Source organism: Notechis scutatus, chromosome 6 (genome assembly GCF_049901735.1).
Source record: "Notechis scutatus isolate UNSWTSFEM ecotype Mainland chromosome 6, rNotScu1.2, whole genome shotgun sequence".
NCBI lineage: Eukaryota > Metazoa > Chordata > Lepidosauria > Squamata > Elapidae > Notechis > Notechis scutatus.
Genome location: NC_142014.1, coordinates 64,302,996 through 64,330,924, shown reverse-complemented (window position 1 = coordinate 64,330,924; position 27,929 = coordinate 64,302,996). Strand labels below are relative to the sequence as shown.

At 40.5% G+C, this 27,929-nt stretch overlaps 1 protein-coding gene across 6 annotated transcripts in view; it reads left to right on the top strand.

The window, feature by feature from the left end:
• The window catches only part of FGD4 (FYVE, RhoGEF and PH domain containing 4), a 124,338-nt gene that overhangs the window by 23,658 nt on the left and 72,751 nt on the right, over positions 1-27,929 (top strand). The window contains exon 1 of one of the 6 annotated variants that reach the window (XM_087968548.1): positions 3,477-3,553. The exons of 2 other annotated variants lie outside the window; for them this stretch is intronic. Coding sequence is in view for 1 of the 4 variants with exons in the window: in XM_087968543.1 (XP_087824669.1) it covers positions 11,278-11,293 (16 nt within the window). In the remaining 3 variants the exon portion in view is untranslated. Of the gene's footprint in view, positions 1-3,476; positions 3,554-11,077; positions 11,294-22,705; positions 22,884-27,929 lie in introns of those variants that run through there. 3 more of the 6 variants (XM_087968543.1, XM_087968546.1, XM_087968547.1) reach the window with 3 other exon arrangements.

Sequence of the window (27,929 nt, the reverse complement as noted above, 5' to 3'; positions counted from 1 at the left end):
AGAAAAAATTTCTTCCTTCTCTTTTTCGGAGGTCAGAGCCCAGAGCCCCTCAGCCATTTCGGAGAGGGTTTTTCCGACCCTTCTACCAGTCTCCCTTCCCGCCCAGGTACCCAAGACCCCCCTCCTTTCTGCCATTCCAACCTGAGGATCGAGCCGATTCGGGCGACAGGAACAGAAGGGGCGGCAGCTACAAGTGTCCCTTCAGGGGATCAGAGGGAAAGCCCTTCCGGCGCCCAAGATAGATCCCGTCCCTCCCTTCCCATTGGCGGACGTCTCAGGCATTTCGCCGATCGATGCGATTCCTCTACTTCCGATGCCTGGGTCCGAGACACCATCAGGTTCGGACTCGTCCTGGAATTTCAGCGCCCCCCCTGACTTTTTCATGGCATCTCCCCCCCTCGAGGGATCCCACCAAACGCACTTTGATGGATTCCACTATTCATCATCTCCTCAACATACAGGCTATCCAACCCGTCCCACCCTCCCAACGAGGGAAGGGCTTTTACTCCCACCTCTTCGTGGTCCCCAAATCCTCAGGTGGATGGAGAGCAATCCTAGACCTAAAACGGCTTAATCGTTACCTGATCCACCGCAGGTTTAAGATGCACACCTTACAGTCCATTCTACTGGGCACCAGGCAGGGGGACTGGCTCTCTTCTATAGATCTTTCAGAAGCGTATCTACACATCCCAATCCGACCCTCCCATTCCAAATTCCTCAGGTCCTGCTACAATCACCGCCACTTCCAATATGTGGCCCTCCCCTTTGGGTTGGCTTCTGCCCCTAGAACCTTTACTAAGGTCCTCGCGGCCCTAGTGGCTCACCTCAGGAACCTCCCCGTGCGTCTCCACGGCTACCTGGATGACATCCTCATCCTGTCCCACTCCAGACGCCAAGCAGAGAGGGACACCAGAGCTACTCTCTCTGCCCTCCAAGACCATGGGTTCCTCGTAAACTGGCAAAAGAGCCAACTGTCGCCATCTAACCGGATAACCCACTTGGGGTCCGTCATTGATACGGTTAAAGGACAGGTCTTTCTCTCCTCGGAAAGACTCCTTAGCATCCAGGAATCCGTCAAACATATCCGGCGATCAAAAAAGGTAACACTATTAGAATTGTCTAAATTATTGGGTAAAATGGTCTCATGCATTTCCATTGTTCCCTGGGCCCGTTTACACACCAGATCCCTACAGTGGTTCCTGCTCCCATTCCAAAGATCCGGCAGAAGCAATTCAAAGGCCACGGTCAAGGTACCTCCAAGGGTCCTCACGTCTCTCCTCTGGTGGACCAACCCCACCATCAACAAGGGTCATTACTTCAAGGAGCCCCAATGCCTCACCCTCACCACAGACGCCAGCCTGTCCGGATGGGGCGCTCACATCCACTCGCTCACGACACAGGGCAGATGGTCGGAGACAGAACGGGCATGCAGTATAAACTGGTTGGAACTTCACACCATCCACCTGGCCCTGCGCAACTTCCTCCCTCAGGTACGCAGGCGGCATGTCCTTATCCTCACAGACAACATCACCGCCAAGGCTCACGTCAACAGACAGGGGGGTACACAGTCCATACGGTTGATGAGAGAGGCCGAGCACCTCTGCCGCTGGGCGGAGCGCAATCTCCTCTCTCTCAAAGCAGAGCACATCTCAGGGGTTTCAAACACCCAAGCAGACTGGCTGAGCAGGGCCACGGTGGACCAGTCCGAGTGGCGCCTCCACCCGTCTCTGTTCAAGGAGGCGACCATGATCTTCGGCCTCCCGACAGTGGACCTCTTCGCATCCCCCCTCAACACACAACTCCCAAGGTTTTTCTTGAGGTACCCTTCCCACGGGGCTGAGAATTACAGTGCCCTATGTTGCCCCTGGCCCCCAGGGCTTCTATACGCATTCCCCCCATTAGCCCTAGTTCCCAGAGTCACCCAGAAACTGATCCACGAGAAGGCAGAACTGCTTCTGGTGGCCCCCTACTGGCCCAGACGCCCATGGTTTGCGGACCTCCGCAACCTATCGGTGGCTCCTCCCTGGAAAATCCCCCCGAACAGGATCTCCCTTTCTCAGGGGCCCCTCCGGCATCCAGATCCCCAATGGCTCCAGTTAGCCGCCTGGAGGTTGAGCGGAACCGCCTAAGAAACGAGAAGTTCTCTGACCAGGTTATTGATACCATCTTAGCCGCCAGACGGCCCTCAACTACCCGAATATACGATGCCACTTGGAATAGTTTCTGCAAGTGGTGCCATAAATTCCAGGTCAACCCGCTTTCGCCCTCCATCGCTCGGGTTTTGGATTTCCTCCAAGAGGGTCTGAAGAAAGGGCTTTCCCCTAACACCTTGAGACGGCAGGTCGCAGCCCTCTCAACCGTCATTGCTTGTGACAATCTGGGTTCCCTTTCCCTCCACCCTCGCATTAGGGCATTCCTCAGAGGAGCCACTAATTTGTGTCCCCCAATCGTTCACCGATATCCTACCTGGGACCTCAATAGGGTCCTTGTGTCACTCACTAAACTTTGAGCCTCTCAGGGAATCCACCCTCCAGTTTTTAACATTCAAAGTCGTGTTCCTGGTGGCCATTACATCGGCTCGTCGAATCTCGGAGATCGCAGCCTTGTCGGTAAGAAAGGACCTTTGCATCTTCCATGCTGATCGGGTGGTCCTCCGGCCCGACCCTACCTTCTTGCCCAAGGTCAACTCAGCCTTCCACAGGGCACAGGAACTCACGCTCCCAAACTTCTGCCCCAATCTCTCACGGGAGAGGGAGACGCTTTGGCACACCCTGGATGTGAGACGTGCCCTTCACATTTACATTAAGCGCACCCAGCCCTTTAGGAGGTCCGAATCTCTATTCCTTTCCTTTTAGCCCAAGACACTGGGCCACAAAGTGTCCCCTTCAACCATCGGCCGCTGGATCAGAGCTACTATCTCTAAAGCTTACTTGTCTCAGGCTCTGCCAGTACCCAGCAGAATAACAGCACATTCCACCAGAAGTGCGGATACGTCGGCAGCTTGGGCCACATCAAGCCCCAATCACTGATATTTGCCAGGCTGCCACCTGGGCCTCCCCGTCTCCCTTCATTAGGCATTACAAGATTGACATATTTGCCTCAACGGAGGCCTCGTTTGGCAGACGAGTCCTTCAGCGGGTCCTCAAGGACCCGGAGGGGCTCCCGAACCAGACAGAGTCCCTCCCGTAGGACAGCCAAGCTTTGGTATGTCCCACTCTCTGGATGATCCAAGCAGCTCTAAGGAGAATGGGCGTTGGTTCTTACCTGACACGCCATTTCTCTTCGAGCTGCGAGGATCATCCAGCCCCACCCTTATTTTTTTACCGTCTGGTGGGGTCTTGTTTCGGCCAATGAACCCTTAAGTCTAGTAAGATGAGAGTACGAATTTCTCTTTCCTCTCGCCTTCGCATAAACTGGGGAATGCTGCAAGGGAGCCACGTGATGGAAGGTGGAGTGTTCCTCAGTAATTAAGCTCAGCCTACAACAAGCACAGACTGAAGCACCTCCCACTCTCTGGATGATCCTCGCAGCTCGAAGAGAAATGGCGTGTCAGGTAAGAACCAACGCCCAATTTAAACATAGGGAGGGAGCTATGGAGTTAGGCTAGGGGTTTTCAAACTTTTTCAGGCTTTAAAAGCTATTATTCAAGGTAAACAGATCTACTGAAACCACTCAAGCAAAGCTCTGAAGATAGATCTTGGTGGTTTGAACTATTTTCTTGCCTTTAAACCTTCACAGACAGTCTTTAAATTCTTGTAAGACCTTAGGCAGTGTTTCTTAACCTCAGCAACTTTTAAAATGTTGGACTTTAATTCCCAGAGTTCTCCAGCTGTGGAATTCTGGGAGTCATAGTCCACACTGCTTAAAGTTGGTGGAACTGAGAATTCTGCCCTAGGCTACTGCAGAAAAGTACAGTTTCTCTACTAATGAGATCACTTTCTTTTCTGTCTCTGTCTATATTTCGCAATAGCAATAGCACTGAAACTTACTGTATATACCACCCCATAGTGCTTAATATCACTCTCTGCTCTGGGTGGTTGCAATGTCAGCATATTGCCTCCAACAACCTGGCTCCTCATTTGACTGACCTCAGAAGGATAGAACACTGAGTCAACTTGTCAGGATTGAACTCTTGGCTGTGAGCAGAGTTTGCCTGCAATACTGCATTCCAACCACTGTGCCACCAGGGCTTAGGCCTTTCTTAGCCTTTATGCTATACTGCTGCCTTTATGCTAAACTGCTGAGTTCTTAGCCTTTATGCTAAACTGGGTGGTGAACAGAATGTTTCCACGCCGATTTCCCCTTTGATGCCCCCCCTTTTTTTTGACTGCGTGCATGCGCAGTTGGTCGTGTGTCCAGACACGACCAAATCAGGTCGCGATCAGAGTCCGGGAATGGGGCTCCACTGTAAACACAATTTACTCAATAAGCTATCACTGACTAAATTCACACATTGGGTTAAGCTAGGAACTACATCTTTAGTTAATTGGATCCCAAATTATAAAGAGATGATAGTTCTGCGGCCATGTCTCCAAATTTTTCTCTTTGTTTTCTCTATGGGCTGCAGTATTTGTTTTAAGGGACTTATTTGATTTGCTTTCAGTTGCTATGGATACTGCTTATAATGATTTGGCCTGAATTGTAATAAGCCACATGTACATCTTTATCTGGTTTATCTGTTCATACATACTACAACAAGATGTAATGTTTACATGTAGTTGGGACTCACTGTAAGTAGTTACTGTTCCTATTTGGCACTACAAAAAAAACAGTCATTGTCTGAATTTTATAAATACTCCAAATCTGCAGCCAAATGGATGGGAAAAAAGTGACTTATGATCATTTTTCACACACATGAACATTACAGCATGGTCATGTGAACAAAATTTGGAAGCTTTGCAACAGGCATGTATTTATAATAGTTGCACAGTCCTGACATCATGTGATCATCAAAGTCAATGAGGGAAGCTACATTCACTTAATGACCACATGATTCACTTAAGAACTGCATTGACCTGCTTAACAACTGTGGCAAAAAAGGTCATAAAATGGGGCAATGTGGTTACAAGTTGAGGACTACCTGAAGTAGTTTCATTACTATGTACATAGCTAAGCAGTATGCAGACATAGAATAAAACACCAAATTCTAGTTTACAGGTTTCTTATTATAAATTATAAATGTTGTTCTACACATCAAGGTGACAAGTAAATTTTTTATATTTTTACAGTATATAAACAAAAGGGTACATAGTGCCTTTTTAAAGTTTTAAGTTCAAAAATATTTCAGATGTAATATAAATAAGACTAAGAAACTTCTACATGCTGAGAAATATATTTATTAAGAAATGTATTTATTGCCACCACCAAAAAAAGCCTTTTCCTACTCTTTTCCCCTTTAAGTATATTGAATTTAGACATCAAGGAGCAATTACCGTCTACCAGGCTTAATTTTCAAAACATTTACTTTCTTTTTACTTCTTTACTTAGATTATATCATTTGCTTTTACAAAAAAATACCTTAACCTTCTTTTTTCTTAATGTGATTCCATTCTAGATTAGACAGTTACTAATTGGCCCAATTATTGTAAGAGTTATTACAGCCATTGACAAAGAGCAAATTATAAATCAAATAAATGTCCTCTTTTAAGTGAATTCATTTTACTGAAATCTTGTAAAATAACATTATTATTCAATTAAGTAACAAACATATCCATTATTCTGGAATATTAATCTGTTTTTTCTTCCATCATTCAGATATGGCTTATGTATTTAGAATAAGTACAGTTAGTGCAGTGTTTATGAGCTTCGTTGTGCTTCTAGGCCTTTCTCTATAGGGTCCTGCCTCAATTCTGAAAAAAATATTTTAATATATTAAACATTAAATAGACTAGTTTCTAGTATCATCTTATTACAGGAACACTTTTGGATCCTGCACAGTTCCAGAGGGAAGTTAGAGAGCATCTTAAGGATTGAGTTTCTGCTAATGGGGAACTTTTATCACTTGCCATGTCCACTATTTCTCCAAAATGGCTAATAAAATGATTTTTAAAAAGATTTTTAAAGGTAGAACTTGACTTGTTGCATCTATTACAAAATTAAAATGCAGGCATGTCAATCTAATAACTCAAATGTCATTACTGAGAACAAACATTAACACAATGTTAAATGTTTTATACATTGTCAACAGTCAGAGGCACACAACTATCATATTACTCCCTTTGGGGAGTAAACAGCCTTATGCACATTATGCAGAGGAATAATAAGCAGTGAGCAAAATAATTAGAGACATGAGAAATATAGCTAAAACTAATTTAAAACTAAAACAACGCAACTCACTATGCTTCTTTCTATACTTCTATTTTTGTTTCAACTGTGTGGATATACTGTTTTGAAGTTAGCCATGTTTTTTTAAAAAATGCCATTTGTTTTGTTTTGCAGATCTCATCAATTCTATCTAGCCACGACATTCTCAGTCTTCCCTTGGTTCATTTATTTTTCCTTCATAGATTTGTTTTGTGATTTGATCCTCAATTATTCTATCTATAACATTTCAATGTACATCTCTTGTAACTTCTGCCATATATTTTGTATTCAAGGCACACTTTTCCAGCACCCATTCGTGCCTATCTTTTCTTGATTTACCACAATTATCTCTGAAATTTCCCAGGCCCACTGCATTCAACTTCTATATTTTTCCTGGCATACTCAGTTCTTATATTCATAAAAGAATATAGGCAGAAGCCCGGTCTTATCCACAGTCATTTTTGCTTCTTTTATAAAAGACCTCATATTATTCTTTACTTCTCTAGCAATATTTGCACATTTTTAAATGCTTTCATGCATTTGTATGCCTATACTATAGTAAGCGTTCTATCTGACTTTACAAATCTATCTATTTGCTGTAGCTTTTAAAAAAACCATAACTTGAAATTGCTCACTCTACTTTCCATCCAAACTTAAGTAATTGGGGTCTTTCATAGAGTAGTTTTCAGATCCATACTTCTTGTTGCATCATACAATTTGTCTAATGTTTATTGTAGATTTAACAGCTTATCATACTGTAGCCTTATCTCAAATATAGAACCTCATCTATGTTCTCAAGGAAAATACTGCCAGTGTTTCCCAACCGTTCCTTGTATGACTATCTTAAATACATTTAAACTTCAAAGAGATGTTTATACATCTTTGCCTTGCCTCATTGATGCTGAATCAGTGGCTAAGTATTGCAGAGAGTAATTAGGACTGCAGAAAAAACAATTACTACTGACCTGCCTTCAATCGAGGACCTGTATACTGCACGAGTCAAAAAGAGGGCTGTGAAAATATTTACAGACCTCTCACATCCGGGACATAAACTGTTTCAACTCCTTTCCTCAAAACCACCAGAACAACCAGACACAAGAACAGTCCCCCCACCCCAAAGCCTCACTCTGCTAAACAAATAATTCCCTCAACCCTGTTCAGCTATTACAAAGTCTGCACTACTATTACCGTTAATCTTCTCATCACTCCTTATCACCCATCCTTTCCCACTTGTGATTGTATGGCTGTAACTTTGTCGCTTGTAGCCTTACAATTTACCCCCACCCACCCCCCCCCCCCCCCCCCCCCCCCCCCCCCCCCCCCCCCCCCCCCCCCCCCCCCCCACCCCCCAACCAACCCCCCCCCCCCCAAAAAAACCCCCCAACACCCCCCCCCCCCACCCCCCCCCCCCCCCCCCCCCCCCCCCCCCCCCCCCCCCCCCCCCCCCCCCCCCCCCCCCCCCCCCCCCCCCCCCCCCCCCCGCCGCCCCCCCCCCCCCCCCCTATATTGACTGTTTCCTTGTATGATTGTTTGCTTATTGTACACTATGACTATCATTAAGTGTCATACCTTATGATTCTCGACTCCTGACTAATGTATCTTTTCTTTTATGTATACTGAGAGTATTTACACCATGACAAATTCCTTGTGTGCCCAATCACACTTGGCCAATAAAGTATTCTATTCTATTCTATTCGTTCTCATGTACTATATATGCCTTATCACTACCATATACAGGTAGTCCTCGACTTAAAACATTTCATTTAGTGACCATTCAAAGTTGCAGCAGCACTAAAAAGTTACTTATGACCATTTTTCATACTTATGACCATTGCAACATCCCCATGGTCGCAGTGTCCTGTGTTCATATGGTGACCTTTTGTGACCTTCTGACAACCAAAGTCAATGGGGAAGCCAGATTCATTTAACAACCATGTTACTATCATAACAACTGGAGAAATTCACTGAACAAATGGGGCAAGAAAAGTCATAAAATGAAGCAATACTCACTTAACAAATTTCTTACTTAGCAATATAAATTCTGGGCTTAATTGTGATCGTAAGTTGAGGACTACCTGAACTTCTCTTAACAACCATTCACTACAGATTCCTGCAAAACATTCCATGATTCACTTTGTCATTTTGTTTTTCTAAGTCAACGTACGTTTTTCAGAAAAACAATATCTGGTCTGCACACTTTGTATCGAAGGTAAATTCATTGTAAATTCATTAATATTTTGCAGTTGTCATCTGTTCTGTCCTTTTTGGTCAGGGTTCTGCCAGATGCCTTCCCAGCCACATTTCTGTTGTTTGAACAGGACAGAACACTCTTATTGAACAGAACACACTTATTGTTCTGTTATGCTGGGAGATCATAATACTTCCAATGATCAGCACAAATGTGATCTTATAGCTCCCTTAACAAGCCACATGGTCATTAGGTCAGCAAATGTCACAGATATTTCAATATTTCTCAACTTATGTGAAATATATCTGCAGCCTTCCTGATTCCCATGGTATTTATGAGTTTCTTTTCGTCTTTCATCTGAGCCATGGTGGTGCAGTGGTTAGAGTGCAGTACTGCAGGCTGCTTCTGCTGACTGCTGGCTGCCTGCAATTTGGCAGTTCGAATCTCACCAGGCTCAAGGCTGACTCAGCCTTCAATCCTTCCAAGGTGGGTAAAATGTGAGGACCCAAATTGTTGTGGGCAATATGCTGACTCTGTAAACTGCTTGGAGAAGCCTGTAAAAGCACTGTGAAGCGGTATATAAGTCTAAGTGCTATTGCTATCATTTTTTCTTAGTCACTAATTGACAGCCTTCATTTTATTTCCACTTTCACCAGTGTTCCCCTGTAAATATGAAAGGTGTTCCTTTCTGCACCACTTCATTTAATTGCTATTATCTCAGATAATTTCCTCACTTTCATTTTTAATTCCATTCACTCTGCTGGAGAAGTTTCATCCTAATGTCTTGCTTCTAGATCGTATCTTTATGTTCATCCAAATCACTCTCTGTTTCTCTTCTCTTTCAATCTTAACTTTTCCTTGCTCTCTCTGGTTTCATTTTAACTTTTTTTTGGTCTGTACATATTACAGAGTATCTGTTACTTGTTTCAAAATAAACACTTTGTGGTCTCCAATTGAATGCCCTGGGAGAATGAAATGCTTTGATATTATTTTGTCCTTGATTTGAGTCCTGATGTCACACTTGTGTTCATTAATTCTTTTCTGCAGATTGATTTCTTTTTCTTATGTAGAATCCATAGAAGCCTTGTTGGTAGATGTATTTACTACTCTATATGAAACAGTAGATGGCATATCTCAGTGATGACAAACCTTTCTGTTGTGGTGTGCCGAGCGCGTGTGTGCCAGCAACCACAATGCAATGCGCCCTGCCCCCCTACGCATGAGTGCGCAACTCCCCCCACCGCTCCCTTACCTACACTGCGCGTGCCTCCCAGCTGATTTTCAGCCCATTTGAGGCCGTTTTCAGCCTCCCAGAGGCTCGAGGGAAGCCTCTGCAGCCTTTGGAGGCCGAAAAATGTGTCAGTTTTTCAGCCTCCAAATACCGGAAGTGACGAAACCAGAAATACTGGAAGTGACAAAACGGGCCTATTTTTCGGCCTCTAAAGGCTGTGAGCCTCTGGGAGGCTGAAAAAGGCTTCAAAAGGGCCGAAAACCAGCTGGGAGGCATGCACATGTGCAGTGCAGGTAAGTTTGGCTAGGGCTTGTGTGCCCGTCCAGATGGCTCTGCATGCTACCTGTGGCACGTGTGCCATAGGTTTGCCATCACGGGCATATCTTTTATGTAGAATGGAATAGAATTGTTTATTAGCGAAGTGTGATTGGACATACAAGGAATTTGTACCCGGTGTATAAGCTCACAGTGTACATATAAACAGCAAGTAATGATCATAAATCATAGTTACAATCATTAATCATAAGTTACAAACAGCAATTGATAAATCACGAGAAATCAATAAGAGAAGATAGGAAAGATGACAAGATGAGAAATTGAGACAGTGCTATGGGAATTAAGTGTTCAGCGTAGTGATGGCATGGGGGATAAAACTATCTTTGTGTCTAATTGTTCTTGCATGCAATGCTCTATAGTGGTATCCTGAGGGGAGAAGTTGAAACAGTTTATGTCCAGAATGTGAGGGGTCTGTAGATATTTTCTCAGCCCTCTTTCTGAGCTGTATAGAATACACATCCTCAATGGAAGGCAGGCTTGTTGCAATTGTTTTTTCTGCAGTTCTAACTATCTGTTGAAGTCTGTATCTCTTCTGTTTGGTTGCTGTGCCGAGGCTTAATACATTGTATTGAGGACCCCTACATTCATGTAAGCCTTGTATATTTTTCATGTTGGAGTAATAGTTTCTTTTCCTGCAGTATAATTGCCCACCCCCACCCAGGTTGAAAAATTGGATCTGATCACATGAACTTATGACCACAACAACTTATGACAATAATTCTGGGCTCAATACAGGCATTTTTAGACATAATTTGAATACATAAGAGGTACATATTTAGGACTCACCTAAATGATGGAATTAAATGTTATGGTTAAGGAAATACAGGTGCAATCTAGACATAATATAGGCAGAATTTAAATAGATGGGGCCCTTGATTTTCAGCAAAAAGTGAAATGTATGTTTGAATCATACATTCTAAAATCAGACTTAAAAATATTTGTCTGAAGTGTGCCTTAGAATCACCATAACACTTATTCTTTCTGAATAAATGTCTAGCATTCTCCTTTTTCTAAAACAGCTGGTACTTCTAAAATTCTTGCCTGTTTCCTGACGCAAATCACACATGGTAACAATGATGAAAGTCAGCACTTCCTTTTTGGAAACTGCAGCAAACGTTTCTCATGCAAAGAAAAAAGGCTACATTGAACTATGTGAAGAAAAGGATTAACAGCTTAGAAATGCAGTGGATACCTTTCTAGATGTGCATCAAGTTGAAATATGTTCAGGTATACTTGTAAGTAAATCTAGCCTGTTACTAATCTGGATAATTGTCTTTGTTTTGAGTGATTGTTCTTATGGTTGTTATTTTGAAATTGGATAGATAAGGACATGGTAGCACTGTGCAAAAGACAGTCAACAAAAGGCACAACATATCCTGGGAACAATGCACAGTTTTATAAATGCAGTTATTTGCATTTCTGGAGGAATAATTTCATGCAGATTTATAATTAAAAGTTTTTACAAGCTGCATTTTCCTATCCCTAGTTTGCCATGTCATTTTTGTGTAGAAATATGGAGAATAGCAGAATTTAAGATTTCTAAGGTTCACATTGGAACATTATTGGAAAGTTTGCTGTTGTTATTTCAGCTATTTATAACTATAATTAACCCCTAAAGGGTAAAAAGAGAAGTCTGGGATAAAAACTGAGGTTCTGGGTGTGTGTGGGTGTGTGGGTGTGAGGGGGGAAACTGGTGATATGAGTTACACTTCTTGCTGTTGGGTTGATATGCTGCAGAATCCATATATTCAGTACATATTAGTGGCCAAAAAGATTGATGATTTAAAATTTCTGTTTTGCTTAGGTATAATTGGGATTTATCTTGGGGGGGGGGGGATGAATTGTTTTTATTCATTGCATTGCTTTATAAATTATCTTACATTACAGCTATTCAGATGGTCTGCTAAATTTCATAAAAATGTAATAGCAATAATGAACTTGATCATTGGATCACAATTCAATTCACATAACACTTTTCTGAAAGGGGAGCTATTGCAGTTAATATAAAAGCATTTGATAAATGTAGCAGTTAATAAAGCCAAAAATGCTGTTTTTCTTTTGTAAAAATTTAAAAGGTGAACTCCTCCTGATTTGCTGGTGTCTCCACATACATATTTAAACTTTTACATACTTGACAAATACTACAGGCTTATAATTGCAACATTTCGGAAACAGTTTTGAAATGTCCAGGTCGTGTTTAGCAATAATTATTCTTCTTGTAAGAGTTTCTGTACCAGAAGCCTCTACTAATTCCTCATAAGAAATCATACTTAATTGTAACATGATAGCTACTTATCACAAGAAATCTGAATGCTGAGAGGAGGGCACTTCTCATCATTCTTAAATCCCCTGGGTAAAGATCATTTCAGATCTAAATGATGCTCTAATTCTGTTATAACAATATTTTTCACTGTTGGGTGCTTCCAGATGGATAGACTCTCTAATGTTCTTAACTAAAAGCCATTGCATGTTTAATTGAAAATGACAGAAGTATTGGGAAAAAGCAATGTATATTCACCTCAATCCTTCCAGAAAAGTCCTTGAAGCAAGGAGGATGATTGCCCCATGAGAACTTTGCCTAGAAGCAGATTTAGAATGTTTTATTAAACTTTGGACAATATATTTATTTGGGCTCTATGGTACCATGCAAAGAGATTTAAATGCATCATAATAACAAGACTAAACCAAAAAGAAAACCTCTACAAGCATCAAAGACAGAAACTTCAATCATATCATATTCCAGTGAGCTCACAAATTGTCCTGGCCCAGTGCCTGCTTGGAGATCCACATTTTAAAGACCTTCCTGAAAGTAGCAGGGCCAGAATCTTAGAGAACTTGGGAGAACGCTGCTCTTGAGGATAGTTACAACATAGAGAAGACTCATCTTTTAAGTCCTATAAGATGACGAGATTTAGTTGATGACCCTGAGCATGCTGATCCTGACTGAGCTTATACTGTATATATGCAGACTCAGTAAGAACATTAAAAAAAATAATCCTTTTAGATCACGTAAATGTCTCATCTATTCAAGTGCTCTATGTATCCTAGTGACCGAACAGCTGTATTCAGAAACTTCCCAACAGGGACAAGAGAACAATGGCCCACTTCCATTGTTGCTGTGTCAAAACAGGCATTCACAGTGCCCTTTGAAGGTTATCTCCACATCTAATGGCAACCAATTCCATACATTAATGATGCAACTGTTTGATCTCATCTAAACTATTAGTCCCTCTCTGTGTCCTTTTAATGTGTCCCTTTGCTTTTCTTTCAAACACCCCTTAGAGATAGTCCTAATATGCCATCAATAACCAGGCTTGAAGGTAGCCTTGAGCATGTCGGCCTTCCAAGACAATAGCTTAGATAAGAAGAAAGGGTTGCTGGGTGACATACTTCCATCAAAAGTGTGCAGTCTGAGTGCATTGATTATACACAGAGACACATATTGCTTTAGGCATGTATTAGTCCTTTCAAAATGCTGTCTTTCACTGTGATTCGGGTAGCTCACTCCTGCAGATCAGTCACAGCGGCATAAATATCCCAGCTTTACATCTACATCAATTTTTTGGCAAACAAAACATTATTGGTGAGGAATAAAGCCTTATAGTTGAGTTTGTGAATATTTGTTTAATTTGGGTTCACAATGTCCAGAAAATACTAATGAAATACAACAAATCCTCGATTTACAATGATTCACTTAGTGACCATTCGAAGTTGCAGCAGCACTGAGATTTTCACATTTACAATGTTGTCACGTCCCCATGGTCACTTGGTCAAAATTCAGCCACTAACATGTATTTATGACAGTTGCCCTGTCCAGGGGTCATATGTTCACCCTTTGTAACCTTCCCAGCTGGCTTATTAGAAGCAGAGTCAATTAGGAAAGCCAGGTTTGCTTAATGACCACATGATCCTAACATCTGCAATGATTCACTTAACATTGAATCATTGTTGAGGCAAAAGTCGTAAAATGGGGCAAAACTTGCTTGCCTTGCTTAGCAGTGGACATTATGGGCTCAGTTGTGGTCAAAAGCCAAAGACTACTTGTATAATTTTATCCCAATGGTGGGATGGCAGTCAGGTCAACATATAAAGGCAATTGACTGAGTAGATCAGTGTACTTAAGTCTGAAATTAGCTAGCACTTTTGTTTAAATTCATGATTTAGAAATGAGTTCATTATTTATTAATATTTTGCTATGTCGTTTCCCCTCCCAATGTTTCTGCAAGAGAAATTTCTACTGAGAGTCGTTAACTATAGTGTACAACATGGCAGATGTTAATTGGTTAATATTTAGCATGTAGATGTTTTGTGCATCCCCCCTTTCACCAGTATGATGTTCTGGTGGGTGGCTTTGATGCAGTTTCAGTTTTGCTGTAATCGGTAAGCCTGCTGGGTTCCTTTTCCCTTCCCTTCCCTTTTTTGTACTGTGGGGAACAACTTCCTCTTTAGACTGAATTGACCTGGCATTTTTAAACTCCAAAGCAGAACTTGTTTTGTGTTGATAATATGATCCAAATCTAAGAAAAGGGACTTTAAAACCAAGAAGAAACCATTGTCTTACTGATTGGAACTGATTCCATATGCCAGGAGCATCGAACTTCACTGTTTGCTCTCTTTCACTCCTCCTGCCCCAGAAATCCAAACAATTTATTGCATGGGCAAACTAGGTAAAATACAGAGTAATGGGCACCAATATGCAACAATGTGCAACAATATGCACCAACCACAATAACAATGCAGTTTTGTTATTGACTGAACTGAAATGTGGTTGGCCACAGAGGGAGGTATTTCTCTCTCAGAAATGTATTCATCTGAATTTTGGCTTGGAATCAGCCAAGGGAGATGAATAACTATTGGTACTGGGAGGCTTCTTTGACAGAGACACTGCAGTGCAGATAACCAGATATGAGACAAACTTTCCAACAAGAAAAGGCACTAAGCACCAGATACATAGAAGCAGGGGACTACTGTGCTGGTAGGCAGGATTTAAGGTGCAGCCTATGAAGGGACATTCCAGAGATAATCCAACAAATAGTGTGAGGGTACAAGCAGGAGTTGTGTACACTGAACAGCACAACCCAAGTACTGTACCTGACATTGTGTGCAGGAACATCTACACAATGTATGGACTAGATTATCCTAAGTCCAGTGGGGAAGGTTGTGGAGAACAACAGGGCTTAATCCTGTGGGACTTTAGACTGATAGGGAGACATTGGCCAGTCAGCCAGATATTGTGGTAGTAGACAAGGAGCAGAAGACAGTGGTGGTGATATAGTGGTGCTAAGTGAAGCAGCAGGAGGAGTATGAGAAGTTGGAGAAAATCTTAAGTACTAAGGGCTGAAGGAGAAACTAGAGAGTTTATGGAATGTAAAGGCCAAAATGGTAGTTGGAGCACTCAGGTTGTGACTCTTAAACTGGGAGAGGGGCTCCAGAAACAATATCAGAGTTCTCTCTCCAGAAGACTGCGGTGCTAGGAACAGCTAAGACAATGCATGGGACCCTCAAATTTCCAGGCTTCTGAGATGGAGGAAGACACATAAGGGTGAGAAGAGATTTCTAAACATAGACACACATAGGCACACTCACACACTTACAAACAAACAAACAAAACACACACAACTAGACGGCATTGTTCCATAAATATTTAAGGCTGACTAAAATGTAAAGTGATTGATGTAGAATCTCTTCAATGCATAATAGTTTGATGGCTTATGTATTAAGGTCAGGATATGAGTTTATGTGAAATCCATAAATCAGTTTATCTGGCGAACTGAACAACCCCAAAGAGTGAAAAGGAGAGCATTACAAACGTACTGTAGCTGCTATTTATCACTATATAAATAAATAATAAAGGTATCAAAAATGCTGAATTGAGAAACTTGGTAGCAGCTTTTATACAAATGAAAATTCTGGATAATTCCAAACACAGACTGTCAACAACACATGTGGAAGAAAACCTAACATTTAAACTCAGCATGCATGACCTCTAAATAAACATCTTAGACTGTCTATATAAACCACAGTTGGTTGACTGAGCTGCTGAATACTGAGCATGACAGAGAACCCTTGACAGATAGAATGATATTGTTTTAGTCTTGTGTACAACACCCAGAGTCATTTGCTTGTGAGGTGGGCAGCTCTACTGATAGGCAGGCAGGCAGGCAGGCAGGCGGAGATGATAGACCAAGGGTCTTCAAACTTGGCAAGTTGAAGACTTTTGGACTTCAACTTCAGAATTCCTGAGCTAACATGACTGGAGGAGGAATTCTGGGGGTTGAAGTCCACAAGTCTTAAAGCTGTCAAGTTTGAAGACCCCTGTGATAGACAAACAATGTAGATGACAGACAGACAGACAGAAAGACAGACAGACAGATAGATGCTGTACAAGATGTAGAATAGATGATAGATGAGATGATAGATGGATGATAAATAGACAAGACAGACAGACTGACTAAAGAATGCTGCTTATGAAGTATGAAGTGAACATTGTTTACTATGTACCAAATTGAATTTTGATGATTTATGCCCAGTCAGATATATATTGTATGCAACTTTGTTCAGGCAAGACATGTCTTGTTCTTCAGAAGGATGTCCCTGATGGGGGCCGATGGGGGCTTTGATCTTGTTCTGCCAGCTGCTTCCTGTCATCTGCCCATGCATGTCCAGCCAGGCTTTGGAGTTTGTCTTGAGACCTGCAGGACTGAAGTAACAAAATTATACTTCATCAAATCTCCATATTGTTAGCTGCTGTAAAACAAGCAGCGCGATTCATGGTAATTTCCCCTCCATCTCATGTTATGAAAAATGAGCATTTATTTCTCTGAGGCCATCAGCATGTGCGTGAAGAACAGTGCAGTACATATGAAACTGTTCTATTTTTAGAGCAACGTTTCTAATTAAAGCTGAAGACAACTGTGTGTAGCTGCTAAATCTTGCTTGAATATAATCTATAGATACCGTATTTATTCCAGAGTTCAGACTGTAACATAATTCTAGTAGGGAGCCATTGACGTATTTTTTACTAAGTCTCGTTTAATTAATTTATATCTATAAGGGGTGTAAACAAAATCATTATTGAAAGTAAGTATGGCGTGGGTGTCATGAAAATAAAAGCAGATCACTTTTTAAGTCTGTAGCAAACATAACTTCAAAGGGAACTGAATATTATTTTAAAGTGCTGCTGTCTAACTATGAGAAGAATAGCAATAGCAATAGCACCTAGACTTATATACCGCTTCACAGTGCTTTACAGCCCTCTCTAAGCAGTTTACAGAGTCAGCACATTGCCCCCAACAATCTGGGTCCTCATTTTACTGACCTCGGAAGGATGGAAGCTGCTTTTCTGTAGTAACCTTCACATTTTTGTGAAGGTCACTGTTCTGGACACTCTTTTGGACACTGTTCTGAGCTTTTCAGACAGGTTTTGCACTGCTGATTTATCCAGTGGAGATCACTAGTGAGTTATTATTTGATGTATTACATCAAGGGTCTTCAAAATTGGCAAGTTTAAGACTTGTGAACTTCAACTCCCAGAATTCATGAGCTAACATGATTGGAGAAGAAATTCTGGGAGTTGAAGCCCACAAGTTTTAAAGCTGTCAAGTTTGAAGACCCCTGTATTACATATTTGATGGCTAGGAAGAATTTGTAGAATTAGACTTAGAATGTGAAAATAAAGGAAAGGAACAGGAGCATTTCCAGAATATAATTGGCATAAGTAGCAAAAACAACAACAAAAACGAATATATGCGAATACAGGTAGTCTTCCTTTAATGACTGCTCACTTAGCAAGCATTTGATGTTATGATGGATCTTCAAAAAAGGGTATGTATGACCCAATTCTCAAGTTCTGACTGCTGCAGGCAACCCCCCGTGGTTACACAAACACATTTTGTGTGCTTGGCAATGGCTTGCATTAATGCTCATTTGTAGCATTGTGTGGTCATGTGCAGGGGTGGGCTTCAAATTTTTTGGCAAGGGGTTCTCTGCACTAATGAATGTGTGGGCATGGCTGGGTGGTCATGTGACTGGGTGGGTATGGCCAACTCGATGTTGCTTCTTTGCCCTAATTACCTAAAAGAAGATATATACCAAAAAGTTGTTTATTATTTCATGCATTTAATACTTAAATAAAAGACTGGGTGAAACCAGGTTTAAATAGCAGTGACTGTGAGAGGGATTTGGAGTCTTAGTGGAGTTTCTGATGAGTTACGTGATTCTTATTATTTGGGTATTAATCCCCTCAGAGACTAGTGGCTATGTTATCTGATTTTCTCAGTGGCTCTCCCTCACAAGTGCTGAGTGAATTGTTTATCTAGCTTGCAACACTTTTACGAGGTATGAAATGCTCTTGGCTGAATGCCCAGAAGTTCAATTAAGCCTATTAAGAGCCTTGCTGCTTGTCTTTCATAGGTTATTGGGGTCCGCAGAGTCTTAGCTAGGGGCTCTCCCAAGCCCCTGCAAGCCCCTAGCAGCCCACCCTATGTCATGTGATCATAATATTTGGCATTTTTGCTGGTTTCCAATGTACTTTCGGTTTCCAGCAAAAAACACCCATTGGGTGTAATGTATTTAACAAGTGCCCTGTTCACTTAACAACTACTGCAAAAAAAAAAAAAAAAAAAAAGGCCATAAAATCGGCTGCAGTTAAATGGTGACACACCTGAAGATGGCCATAATTTACAATTGTAATTCTAGACTCAATTACAGTCTTAAGTATAATGTACTGTATGCATGCACTATCAATTAGGCCTCAATTAGGAGGTAGCTAGTCAGCCTACAGAATATGATTCAAAAGAAACAACCAATAGAAAAAGAGTCTTCTACAATATAATTGATGAACAAACCTATATATTAATTGTTCTGACTACTGCCAAATTGGGTAAACTGGTAGAAGGCAGATTCCTCAGGTGACTCTGACCATCATTTGCTTTCAATCTTTTAATGGCTTTAAGTATGTTTAATGGGGTCTAGTTCAACCAATTGCTTTTGCAAGTAAAACTGCCTGCATTGCTTGAGGATATAAAACAGACATGCTTTGATCAGGCCAGCAGCCCCTGGTGTTCTATCTATATCACAGTGGCCAGACAGATGCATCCAGGAAACTTACAAATGGGGTGTGAAAGCAAGAGCTCTTTTCCATTGTTCCTTCCTAGCAGCTGGCACTTAAAGTATATTGCCTGTGGCCACAGGTAGAATGCAACCATCAAGAATAGTAGCCATGAAAACACATCCTGTCAATAAAGAGTAGCCATAAAAACATACCCTATTGTCAAAGCATTGCCTGGTTGTATTCAAAGACTGTCTAAATGTGTGGCTGGCAATATATTGGACAGCATCGTATTCTGTCATTTAACTATGCATGGTATGAAGAATTATTCCCATTTATGGTTCAGAACAAGACCCCCAACCTCAATTACTTACTGCGAGAGGGAGAAAACCTTCTATCCCCAAAGTTTTCCTGCTAGGGGTAGAAAAAGTTGGCAAATAGAAACCCATGGTATTTATAGGAGGCAAAGAGCATAGATTGGCTGAATCAAGGTCCTGGGCATTGACAGTATAATGAGCTAATTAATGGTTTGGTTTCCTTGATTTATAACAGCAGACAGTTTATCTCTGGTTCAGCTGTTTTCACTTACTTAGAAATTGCTTGCTTCAAATAGTTTTTAACACTCTTTTCCCTTAAACAAGGAAAGACCAGCTCTGCTAAGAAAGATAGCTGCTTCAAGGAGAAACATTAGGTACATCAGACAAGACTATGAGCTTCACCAAAGGCAGAACTCTGTTGGATCTTAGTCCATGAAACCCTTCCTACTATAGCCCGATGACTGGAGAGCTACATTAATGGTGACTGAATCCTGGCATCAGGGTTCCCACAGGGGAAAAAGGATCTGAAAGTTTTTGGACCTCATAAGCCTGTCTTTCAAGAAGTAAAGGAGTCATGTTTTGTTTCTTTGCAACAGTTTGTAATTATTTCTAAAGTCAACCCCCTACTGTGACTTCATGACTTTTGTCTCTTAGACCTTGCTCTACAAATGTTGCAAAACAGCATTTTGTATATCATCCAATCCCAAACGGCTTAACGCAGTAACCAGACGTTTGTTTCTTCCTTGTTTCTTCAGAGCTGGAGAGTTTAATGGGATTTCAATTGTACTGTGGTTTATATTCCCATGGTTACATGTTACTCCATTTTAGATGGGAGTAAAAATTGCTTGAAAAAGATGAGAAGAGGTAGTGGAAAATGACTACTCAGAACTTCCTTAGATTACAAAAAGGCCTTGGGCAACTTCTTAATGGATCCCTAGTTAATTAAATCAGCAATTATTTCTTTGATTGTATGTACAACACATGCAAGAGGCTATATTTATGCCCATTTTCTAAATATACGTAAATGCTCACATTGCTTTTTTTTGTTAAACTTCTTTTAATTGGTTGCATATCTAAACGTACTTCTACTTAACACAGCAAAGGTCATAAATCTGAACCAGTTGCCAAGTGTCTTAATTTTGATTCCATGATCATGGGGATGCTGTAAAGGCCGTAAGTCTGAAAATCGGTCATAAGTCACTTTTTTTCAGTGCCGTAACTTTGAATGGTCACTAAAAGAACTGTTGCAAGTTGAGGATTACCAGTACAAACTACCTTGACACTATTTAGGCACTGCATTTAATAAAAGTCTCAGAAGGTGAAATAATAATCATATTATGTCACGTTATGTAATGTTATAATAGAGCAGGGGCCTCCAAACTTGGCAACTTTAAGACTTGTAGACTTTAACTCCCAGAATTCTCCAGCCAGCTATTCTGGGAGTTGAAAACTACAAGTCTTAAGTTGCCTAGTTTGGGGACCCCTGTTAAAGAGGTAGTGGGGAACCACATATTCCTACTGAAAAGAAAACATGCAGTTTCCCAGAGCTGCAGTGTTGTAAAGAGTTTTTCCAGTTCTGCTTTGGTTTCAGCCCAACTTCAAAAGACCCCAAATTATTCTGAAAACTAGTCAGGACCACACATTCCGAAGTAGAAACCTGGGGGATGATGGGGAAGGGGTAACAACTGCAATTGTATAAAATAAATCTTTAAATTACAAAATTGTATCCCCCTTCAGGAAAAAAAAAGTTCAAAACATAAGAATAAGAAATACCTGCTACAGCAATCTACAGCAATCTTCCCCAAAATGGTGGTCGCTAAGATATATTTTCATATACAGTATATAGATAGCTATATTTCTAGATTTATTTTTCAGATATAATTTCCCTTAGCCGGGGAATATAGAAATGCCATTTGAAACAAGCCTTTGGAGAGTACGAAAATGAGAAAGGCTGTATTGAAAGAATGAACATGACCACGTAGTGTAATCTGTCTTTTAAAATTAATTAATTTTGCCTATTACCTTGGAAACTAAGTGCTTTGTGTATCGGGCACAGATTCTCTTCAATGGAAGCTTTGCTTTTATATATTGGGTTTTCTCATTTTTCCTTTTCTAGTACAGAAATGCACACCCACGCTACAGATGGTCGTCAATTTATGCCCACAACTGAGCCCTAAATTTATGTTGCTAAGTGAGACATTTGTTAAGTGAGTTTTGCTCCATTTTATCAATTAACACAGTTGTTAATTGCCACAGTTGTTAAGTGAATCATTTCAGTTGTTAAGTTAGTAACATGGCTGTTAATTGAATCTGGCTTTCCTATTGACTTTGCTTGTCAGAAGGTCGCAAAAGCTGATCACGGACACTGCAACCATCATAATTATGAACCAGCTGTTAAGCATCCTAATTTTGATCATGTGACTGTAAGGACACTGCAACGGTCATAAGTGGTGATAAATGGTCCTAAGTCACTTTTTATAGCGCTGTTGTGATTTTGAACAGTCACTAAAGAAACTGCTGTAAGTTGCTGACTACCTGTATATTATAAATATGATTCTTCTTTCATTTTTCTGTAGGGTTTGGTCAATATCTTTTTTATTTACTTATGGCAGGGGTCTCCAAACTTGGCAACGTTAAGACTTGCGGAGTTGAAGTCCACAAGTCTTAACGTTGCCAAGTTTGGAGACCTCTGACTTATGGCCATATGGATCACATGTGTTTCTACGGAAATCCAAGTTTAAGAAGTGCACTCCCAACTCGGTCTGGAGATCTCATACTTGGTAACCTGGCATGGCACAAGTTTACAAGTCCATATAAAAATGTGGAAAGTGCTCATTAAGCTTTGCTTGGTTTTAATTCGGATTGTTGTTGTCCTGTTGTAGCTGCTTACCCTTGGTTAACCACTTCGAAGCCTTTGAAGCAGGGTAGCCAAGACATGTAAAATGAATGAAGTGAGTTTTACGTTGGAATACACAGCCTTCTGTGGATTATACATGTAATGTGCTTGAACCTAGCTCTTGTTTTTTTTCTCTTCAAATTGCAGCGTTGTTTTAATGTGCCAAATCACCTGCTCCCCTTGCCTCACGCCTGCTAAAACCTTCTCTGCGGTTGTCCCGTCCTCTGTTCAAGATTTGCACAGGCGAAGCACAAAGAGGAATTGTTACCAAATAAGCAGTAGTCACACACTTCTACCAATAGCCTTTGGAGGGCTGGTTACCATGGAATCCACCATCTGTTCACTCCCCACTGGAATGTGATTATCCTTGGTGTGTTGGGAACTGGGAAAAGCAGGGGTGTGTGTGCTGCCTGCAATTATCTGCAATGGAGTGTGTTAATGGGAGGCTTAGGCTAGCTTGCTGGAGAAACATGTAAATGTGCTTATTTATTTATTTAAAAAAAACAAAAACAAAGCAAAAACGCAATTTTGCCACCCAGAAGACTGAATTTAGCCGGTGAAAGGTAAGTGCAAAATACAAAAAGAACCCGTTTGGGTTATTGGTGGCAGCGTGGCTGATATGATATTGATGTTTTATCAATGAGCTCTCATTGTCAGCCATTCTTTCTATAGATGTTGAACAGCCCGGAGGTTTTGTGTGTGTGTGTGTGTTTCTGTAGAACAGAGCAAGAGAGAGGAAAGCTCTTTTGTCTTCTTTCCAGCGGCTTAATTTTGTATTGTTTTAAAGGGCCAGTCTCAGCAAGCCATGCCTGAATTTGCTGTCTTTTAAATGTCTTTTTCTTCTTCTTTGCCTAATGTCCCTTTCTGCAGAGATAGAATCTAAAGAATATATGGCAACATTCACATGTTGGCTTGCCTAGAATAATAATGGCAAAATCCATATGATAAAAGCTATATTAGATGATTTAGAGGACCTGATTGTTTGTGGGGTGTGATGAAGACAATGGATATTTTGGTTTTGGTAAAATTGTGCACAAAATGCAGATGGAAATGGGTGACTGGAGACCCATCTCTCTGGAATCAGACTCCAGACCATTAGGGATTATTGTGCATTGACTTTGGATGAGTTTTCAGAAGATGCATGCAGATGGGGAAAAAAAGCAACATGATTTTCTTGGCATTTTTTCTTTTTTCTTTTGATAAAAGCTACAGCAGCATAATCAATGTCTTTAGTTTTTTCCATGCTGCTCTTTTTTTTAAAGAAAATCCTTTTATAAAGGCTGCTGTAGATGAAGATAGAACTTCTCTGTGGGTAGGATCAACCCATATTTATGATTAAACGAGGTTAAGTTCTAATCATGCATAGATTGATCGAGTGGGCTTTTGCTTCTTAAAACCATTTGTGAACAAACATATTTATTTTAAGACAAGCATTATGAGGTTTATACAAGATGAGTTTGGAGGGGATTTTCTGCCCTTCCCCTTTTCATCTTATGTGCTCCATTCCTTTTGCTAAGGCTATCATTTTAAGTGGAAAGATGAAATAGCTTGAGTCCCTTTTAAATTAAACTATATCAGTTGGTTAATTCTACCAGTTGCCTATATATTTCCCATCTTAGTAGATCAGAATTGGGCAGATCGCTCATGAATTTCTTAGACTATAAAGATACACATCAGGTAAAAATTAAGTACAATGTTTTTTCAAAAATAGCAGTAAATCCTAATGTGAAATCAGAGTGATGGAATGTAAAACCTAGCTTACATTAGAAACTGCCCTCTTAAGAAGGTCCTTTTTGGTCTCTGTGATTGTTAAAAGATGACCTTTTCTTCGGAGCTCTCTATAAGAGCAAGCATGAATGGAATAGTTTTCTCAATGTCTGCTCTTCAGCTTTTAACTCCCTTCCCAGAGGGATCTGCCAGAACTGAAGCATCTTCTAAGAGAAATGCAAGATTGCTTGTGTTGCAAAATAGTCATAAGTGAGCAGTAGATTTGTGCTGAATGATGAATTGTCCTGTAGGACACAGTGAGTGTTATGGGATCTTCTGATTTTTTCCCCTCCTAAATTGTATTATCAGAGTAGATATTACATCTTTAACTTTAATGCAGATTGGATCATACAGTTTAAAACGCTTCTTGCCTTTGCTGTCCTTCTGTTTTTATCCAGGTAGTCCTCGATTTCTGACCACAATTGAGCCCAAAATTTCTGTTGCTGAGCAAGATAGTTGTTTAATGAGTTTTACGTCCTTTTTTGCCACAGTTAAGCAAATCAGTACAGTTGTTAAGTTAGTAACGTGGTTGTTAAGTGAATCTGTCTTCCCCTTGACCTTGCTTGTTAGAAGGTCACAAAAAGGCCTTCCCCTTGACCCTGAAACACTGCAACCATCATAAATATGAGTCAATTGCCAAGCGTCCACATTTTGATCATGCGACCTAGGGATGCTACAATGGTTGTCAGTGTGAAAACCAGTTATAAGTCATTTTTAGCGCCTTTGTAATTGAATACTTACTATACAAACTGTTGTAAATAGAGAATTACCTGCAATCTGTTTAGTTGCCTTGCTCTTTGCTACCCAATGGTGTCCTATTGTCAAAAAGCCATTCCATCCTCCCTTGCTGTCCCATGTGCTTATTATTGCTTTTATCTTTTGCTTATATATTTATTCACCTTTCTTTTTTCCTTGAATATTTCTTTGTTACCTGTTATAAAAGGGCCGAAGTTCCCTAGCCCTGGTCTAGATAATGGGTGTCCAAACTTTTGGTTTGCCTGGGTTTACACTGAGTGAAGAGGAATTGTCTTGGGCCACGTATAAAATATATAATTAATGTATCTAAATCACACAATAATGTTACAAGTTTACAATCTTTTGTGGTATTTGAATTATTTGCCAATTCCTGGTACATTTACTCAGAATTCAGTCTCTGTTTGCTTATGAGGGATTAATACCTATAAAATCATAGCACTTAGACTTATATACTGCTTTACAGTGCTTTACAGCCCTCTCTAAGTGGTTTACATATTGCCCCCACCAATTTGGCTCCTCATTTTACCCACCTCAGAAGGATGGAAGGTTGAGTCAACTTTGAGCCTAGTGAGATTTGAACACCCAAATTGCAGGCAGCCGGCAGTCAGCAGAAGTAGCCTGCAGTACTGCAGTCTAACCACTGCGCCACCATGTCTCATAAAATAAATGCAAGGTTATAAATATAGATACATGCATCCAACTAAATGTTATTATTTTGTAAACCTAGAAGATGTGATGATAATGGAGAAAGCTATAGAAATGAATGGGCTTTGTAAGAAGTCAGGACCAGAAGTTATCTGAAATCAGACTTTACTATCATTGATTAAAAGATACTCTTACTGTTGTATTCTCCATAGTAAATAGAAAAAAGATACTGGATCTTGGTCCAGTTGCAATTTTCTTTTGCAATGCAATGGTGGTAGTAGCTTCTTGAACCATATTCTTCAGAAATGATAATATGTATTATTCCCCTTGATAATATGCATTATTCCCCTATTTCCTTATGCTTAAATGTATGCTGTTTGTGTAGATGCTTCCTATTGTAGCTTTCGTGTACTGTATAACTTTTGTTTTATCTGGTTGATTGAAATAAACATGATCATATGTGTTAAATAAGCTGATTTTGCATGCTAGCTACCCAATTAAATTCAGGCATTTAAATTTTTCATAAAGTTCAATTTTTGCTTTCTCGGTGTTATCTATAGAAAATCTCAGAGAATCTAGTTGTTTAAATGAATGGAGATTGAGGCTTCATTCATGATTGTTGGATGGGCCATTTCTGGAAGATGTGTTGCTAAATATATATCATTTTATGTTGTTTAATAAGAGACAGAGTGTCTCAGTGGCTAAGACGCTGAGCTTGTCGATCAGAAAGGTTGCCAGTGCGGCGGTTTGAATCCCTAGCGCCTTCTAACAGAGGGAGCTCCCGTTACTTGTACCAGCTTCTGCCAACCTAGCAGTTCGAAAGCATGTAAAAATGCAAATAGAAAAATAGGGACCACTTTGGTGGGAAGGTAACAGCCATGCGCCTTCGGCATTTAGTCATGCCAGCCACATGACCACAGAGACGTCTTCGGACAGCACTGGCTCTTCGGCTTTGTAACGGAGATGAGCGCTGCCCCCTAGAGTTGGAAACAACTAGCACGTATGTGTGAGGGGAACCTTTACCTTTACCTTTATGTTGTTTAATGGACCTGATTTTCATGCCAAAAGCAGTGCTTGTTTATATCTTAATATTGGAATCCCAGTTAGCTACAACTTACTTCACACCAATTGTTAGAAATTTTGGGATGATGGTGAATACATTTGAAATTTTGAGACATGGTTGTCAGAATTCTCAAAAAAGGCCTACCATGTGCCAATGGGACCTCCAGTTGACTGCTAATGGTTGGCATGATATATAATGATGGGATTATCTCCAAGATAAACTCTACTACCTCAAATTATCACTGTCTCTTTTTGTGGTCAGATGGGCACACATCTAGAAAAGCACTGAGGTGCAATCATCCACCAACTTCTGTTTTCATATTGATGTGACCTATAGCATAGCCACACAATGCAGACATGCAAGATAATGCTAAAGGGGAGTGCTTTCCCTTGCAATAAGTCAGCTTCCTTTTTTATAAAAATAAACTTTAAAAGATAAATATGGATAATATTAAAAAGGTAAACATGGGAGGGTGTATCTACATGGGTATCCCTATTTTTTGGTTGATCTTGCTCCAATTATTTATATAATTCACAAGCAACTTGGCTTAGGAAATTCTGTCAGGGAGTTTGCTAGAGGAAAATAGGAATTGTATAGATATTGTGCATCCATGCTACAATAAATGCCAGACTGAATCTTCGATTGCTTTCTGAACAGAAGAAAACATTACCCTATTGCTTTTGTTCAGGAATCAGAATGGTCACATGGGGCTCCACCACATATGTTGTAGTCCCATATAAGTGGTTGAAAAGGAAACCTAGTATGGAGTAATTAAGTTTGACTCAATGTATAGAAGTCTAGATGAATGGCAATCAACTGGCCCAATTGTTTCCTTCAAACAGAAAACTCTTTCTGCTTCTCTCTTTGACACATTATTCTGGAATGTTGATGTGAATGACTTAGAGTTCTCTTTTGCATTCAAGCTGATGGCCTGTAGTTTTCATTTCATTTTTGTAACTTTTTCAAGGTTCTGGTATAAAAGATACTGTTAAAAAGTCGGTGAGTTCTAGTTTAAGGGAGCATCCCTGCCTCAAGGTTAAATCTGGTAGATGTTCCAAAATGTTCCTTTTTTCAAGCCCTTGCATTTAACTGCTGAATAGTGAAGAAAGGCTAATAATACTGCATGTGGGAAGGCAAACCAGCTGACAAGGTTTTGCTATTGCTGGGCAACCCTAAGAAGTCAAAATCCTTTGTCTTTTTAAAGAAAAAAATGTGGATGCCTCACATTGCCCTCCATTTCCCTCTAAAACTGAAAGGGCTCTACTATATAGTAGGTAATAATAGTGAGTTGTTTCCAGCATTGGATTTGCCTGCATATAAGATTCCCTCCTGTAAAGCAAGGCATTCTGCTTTTGTGAAACCTTCCCTGTCTATTGCT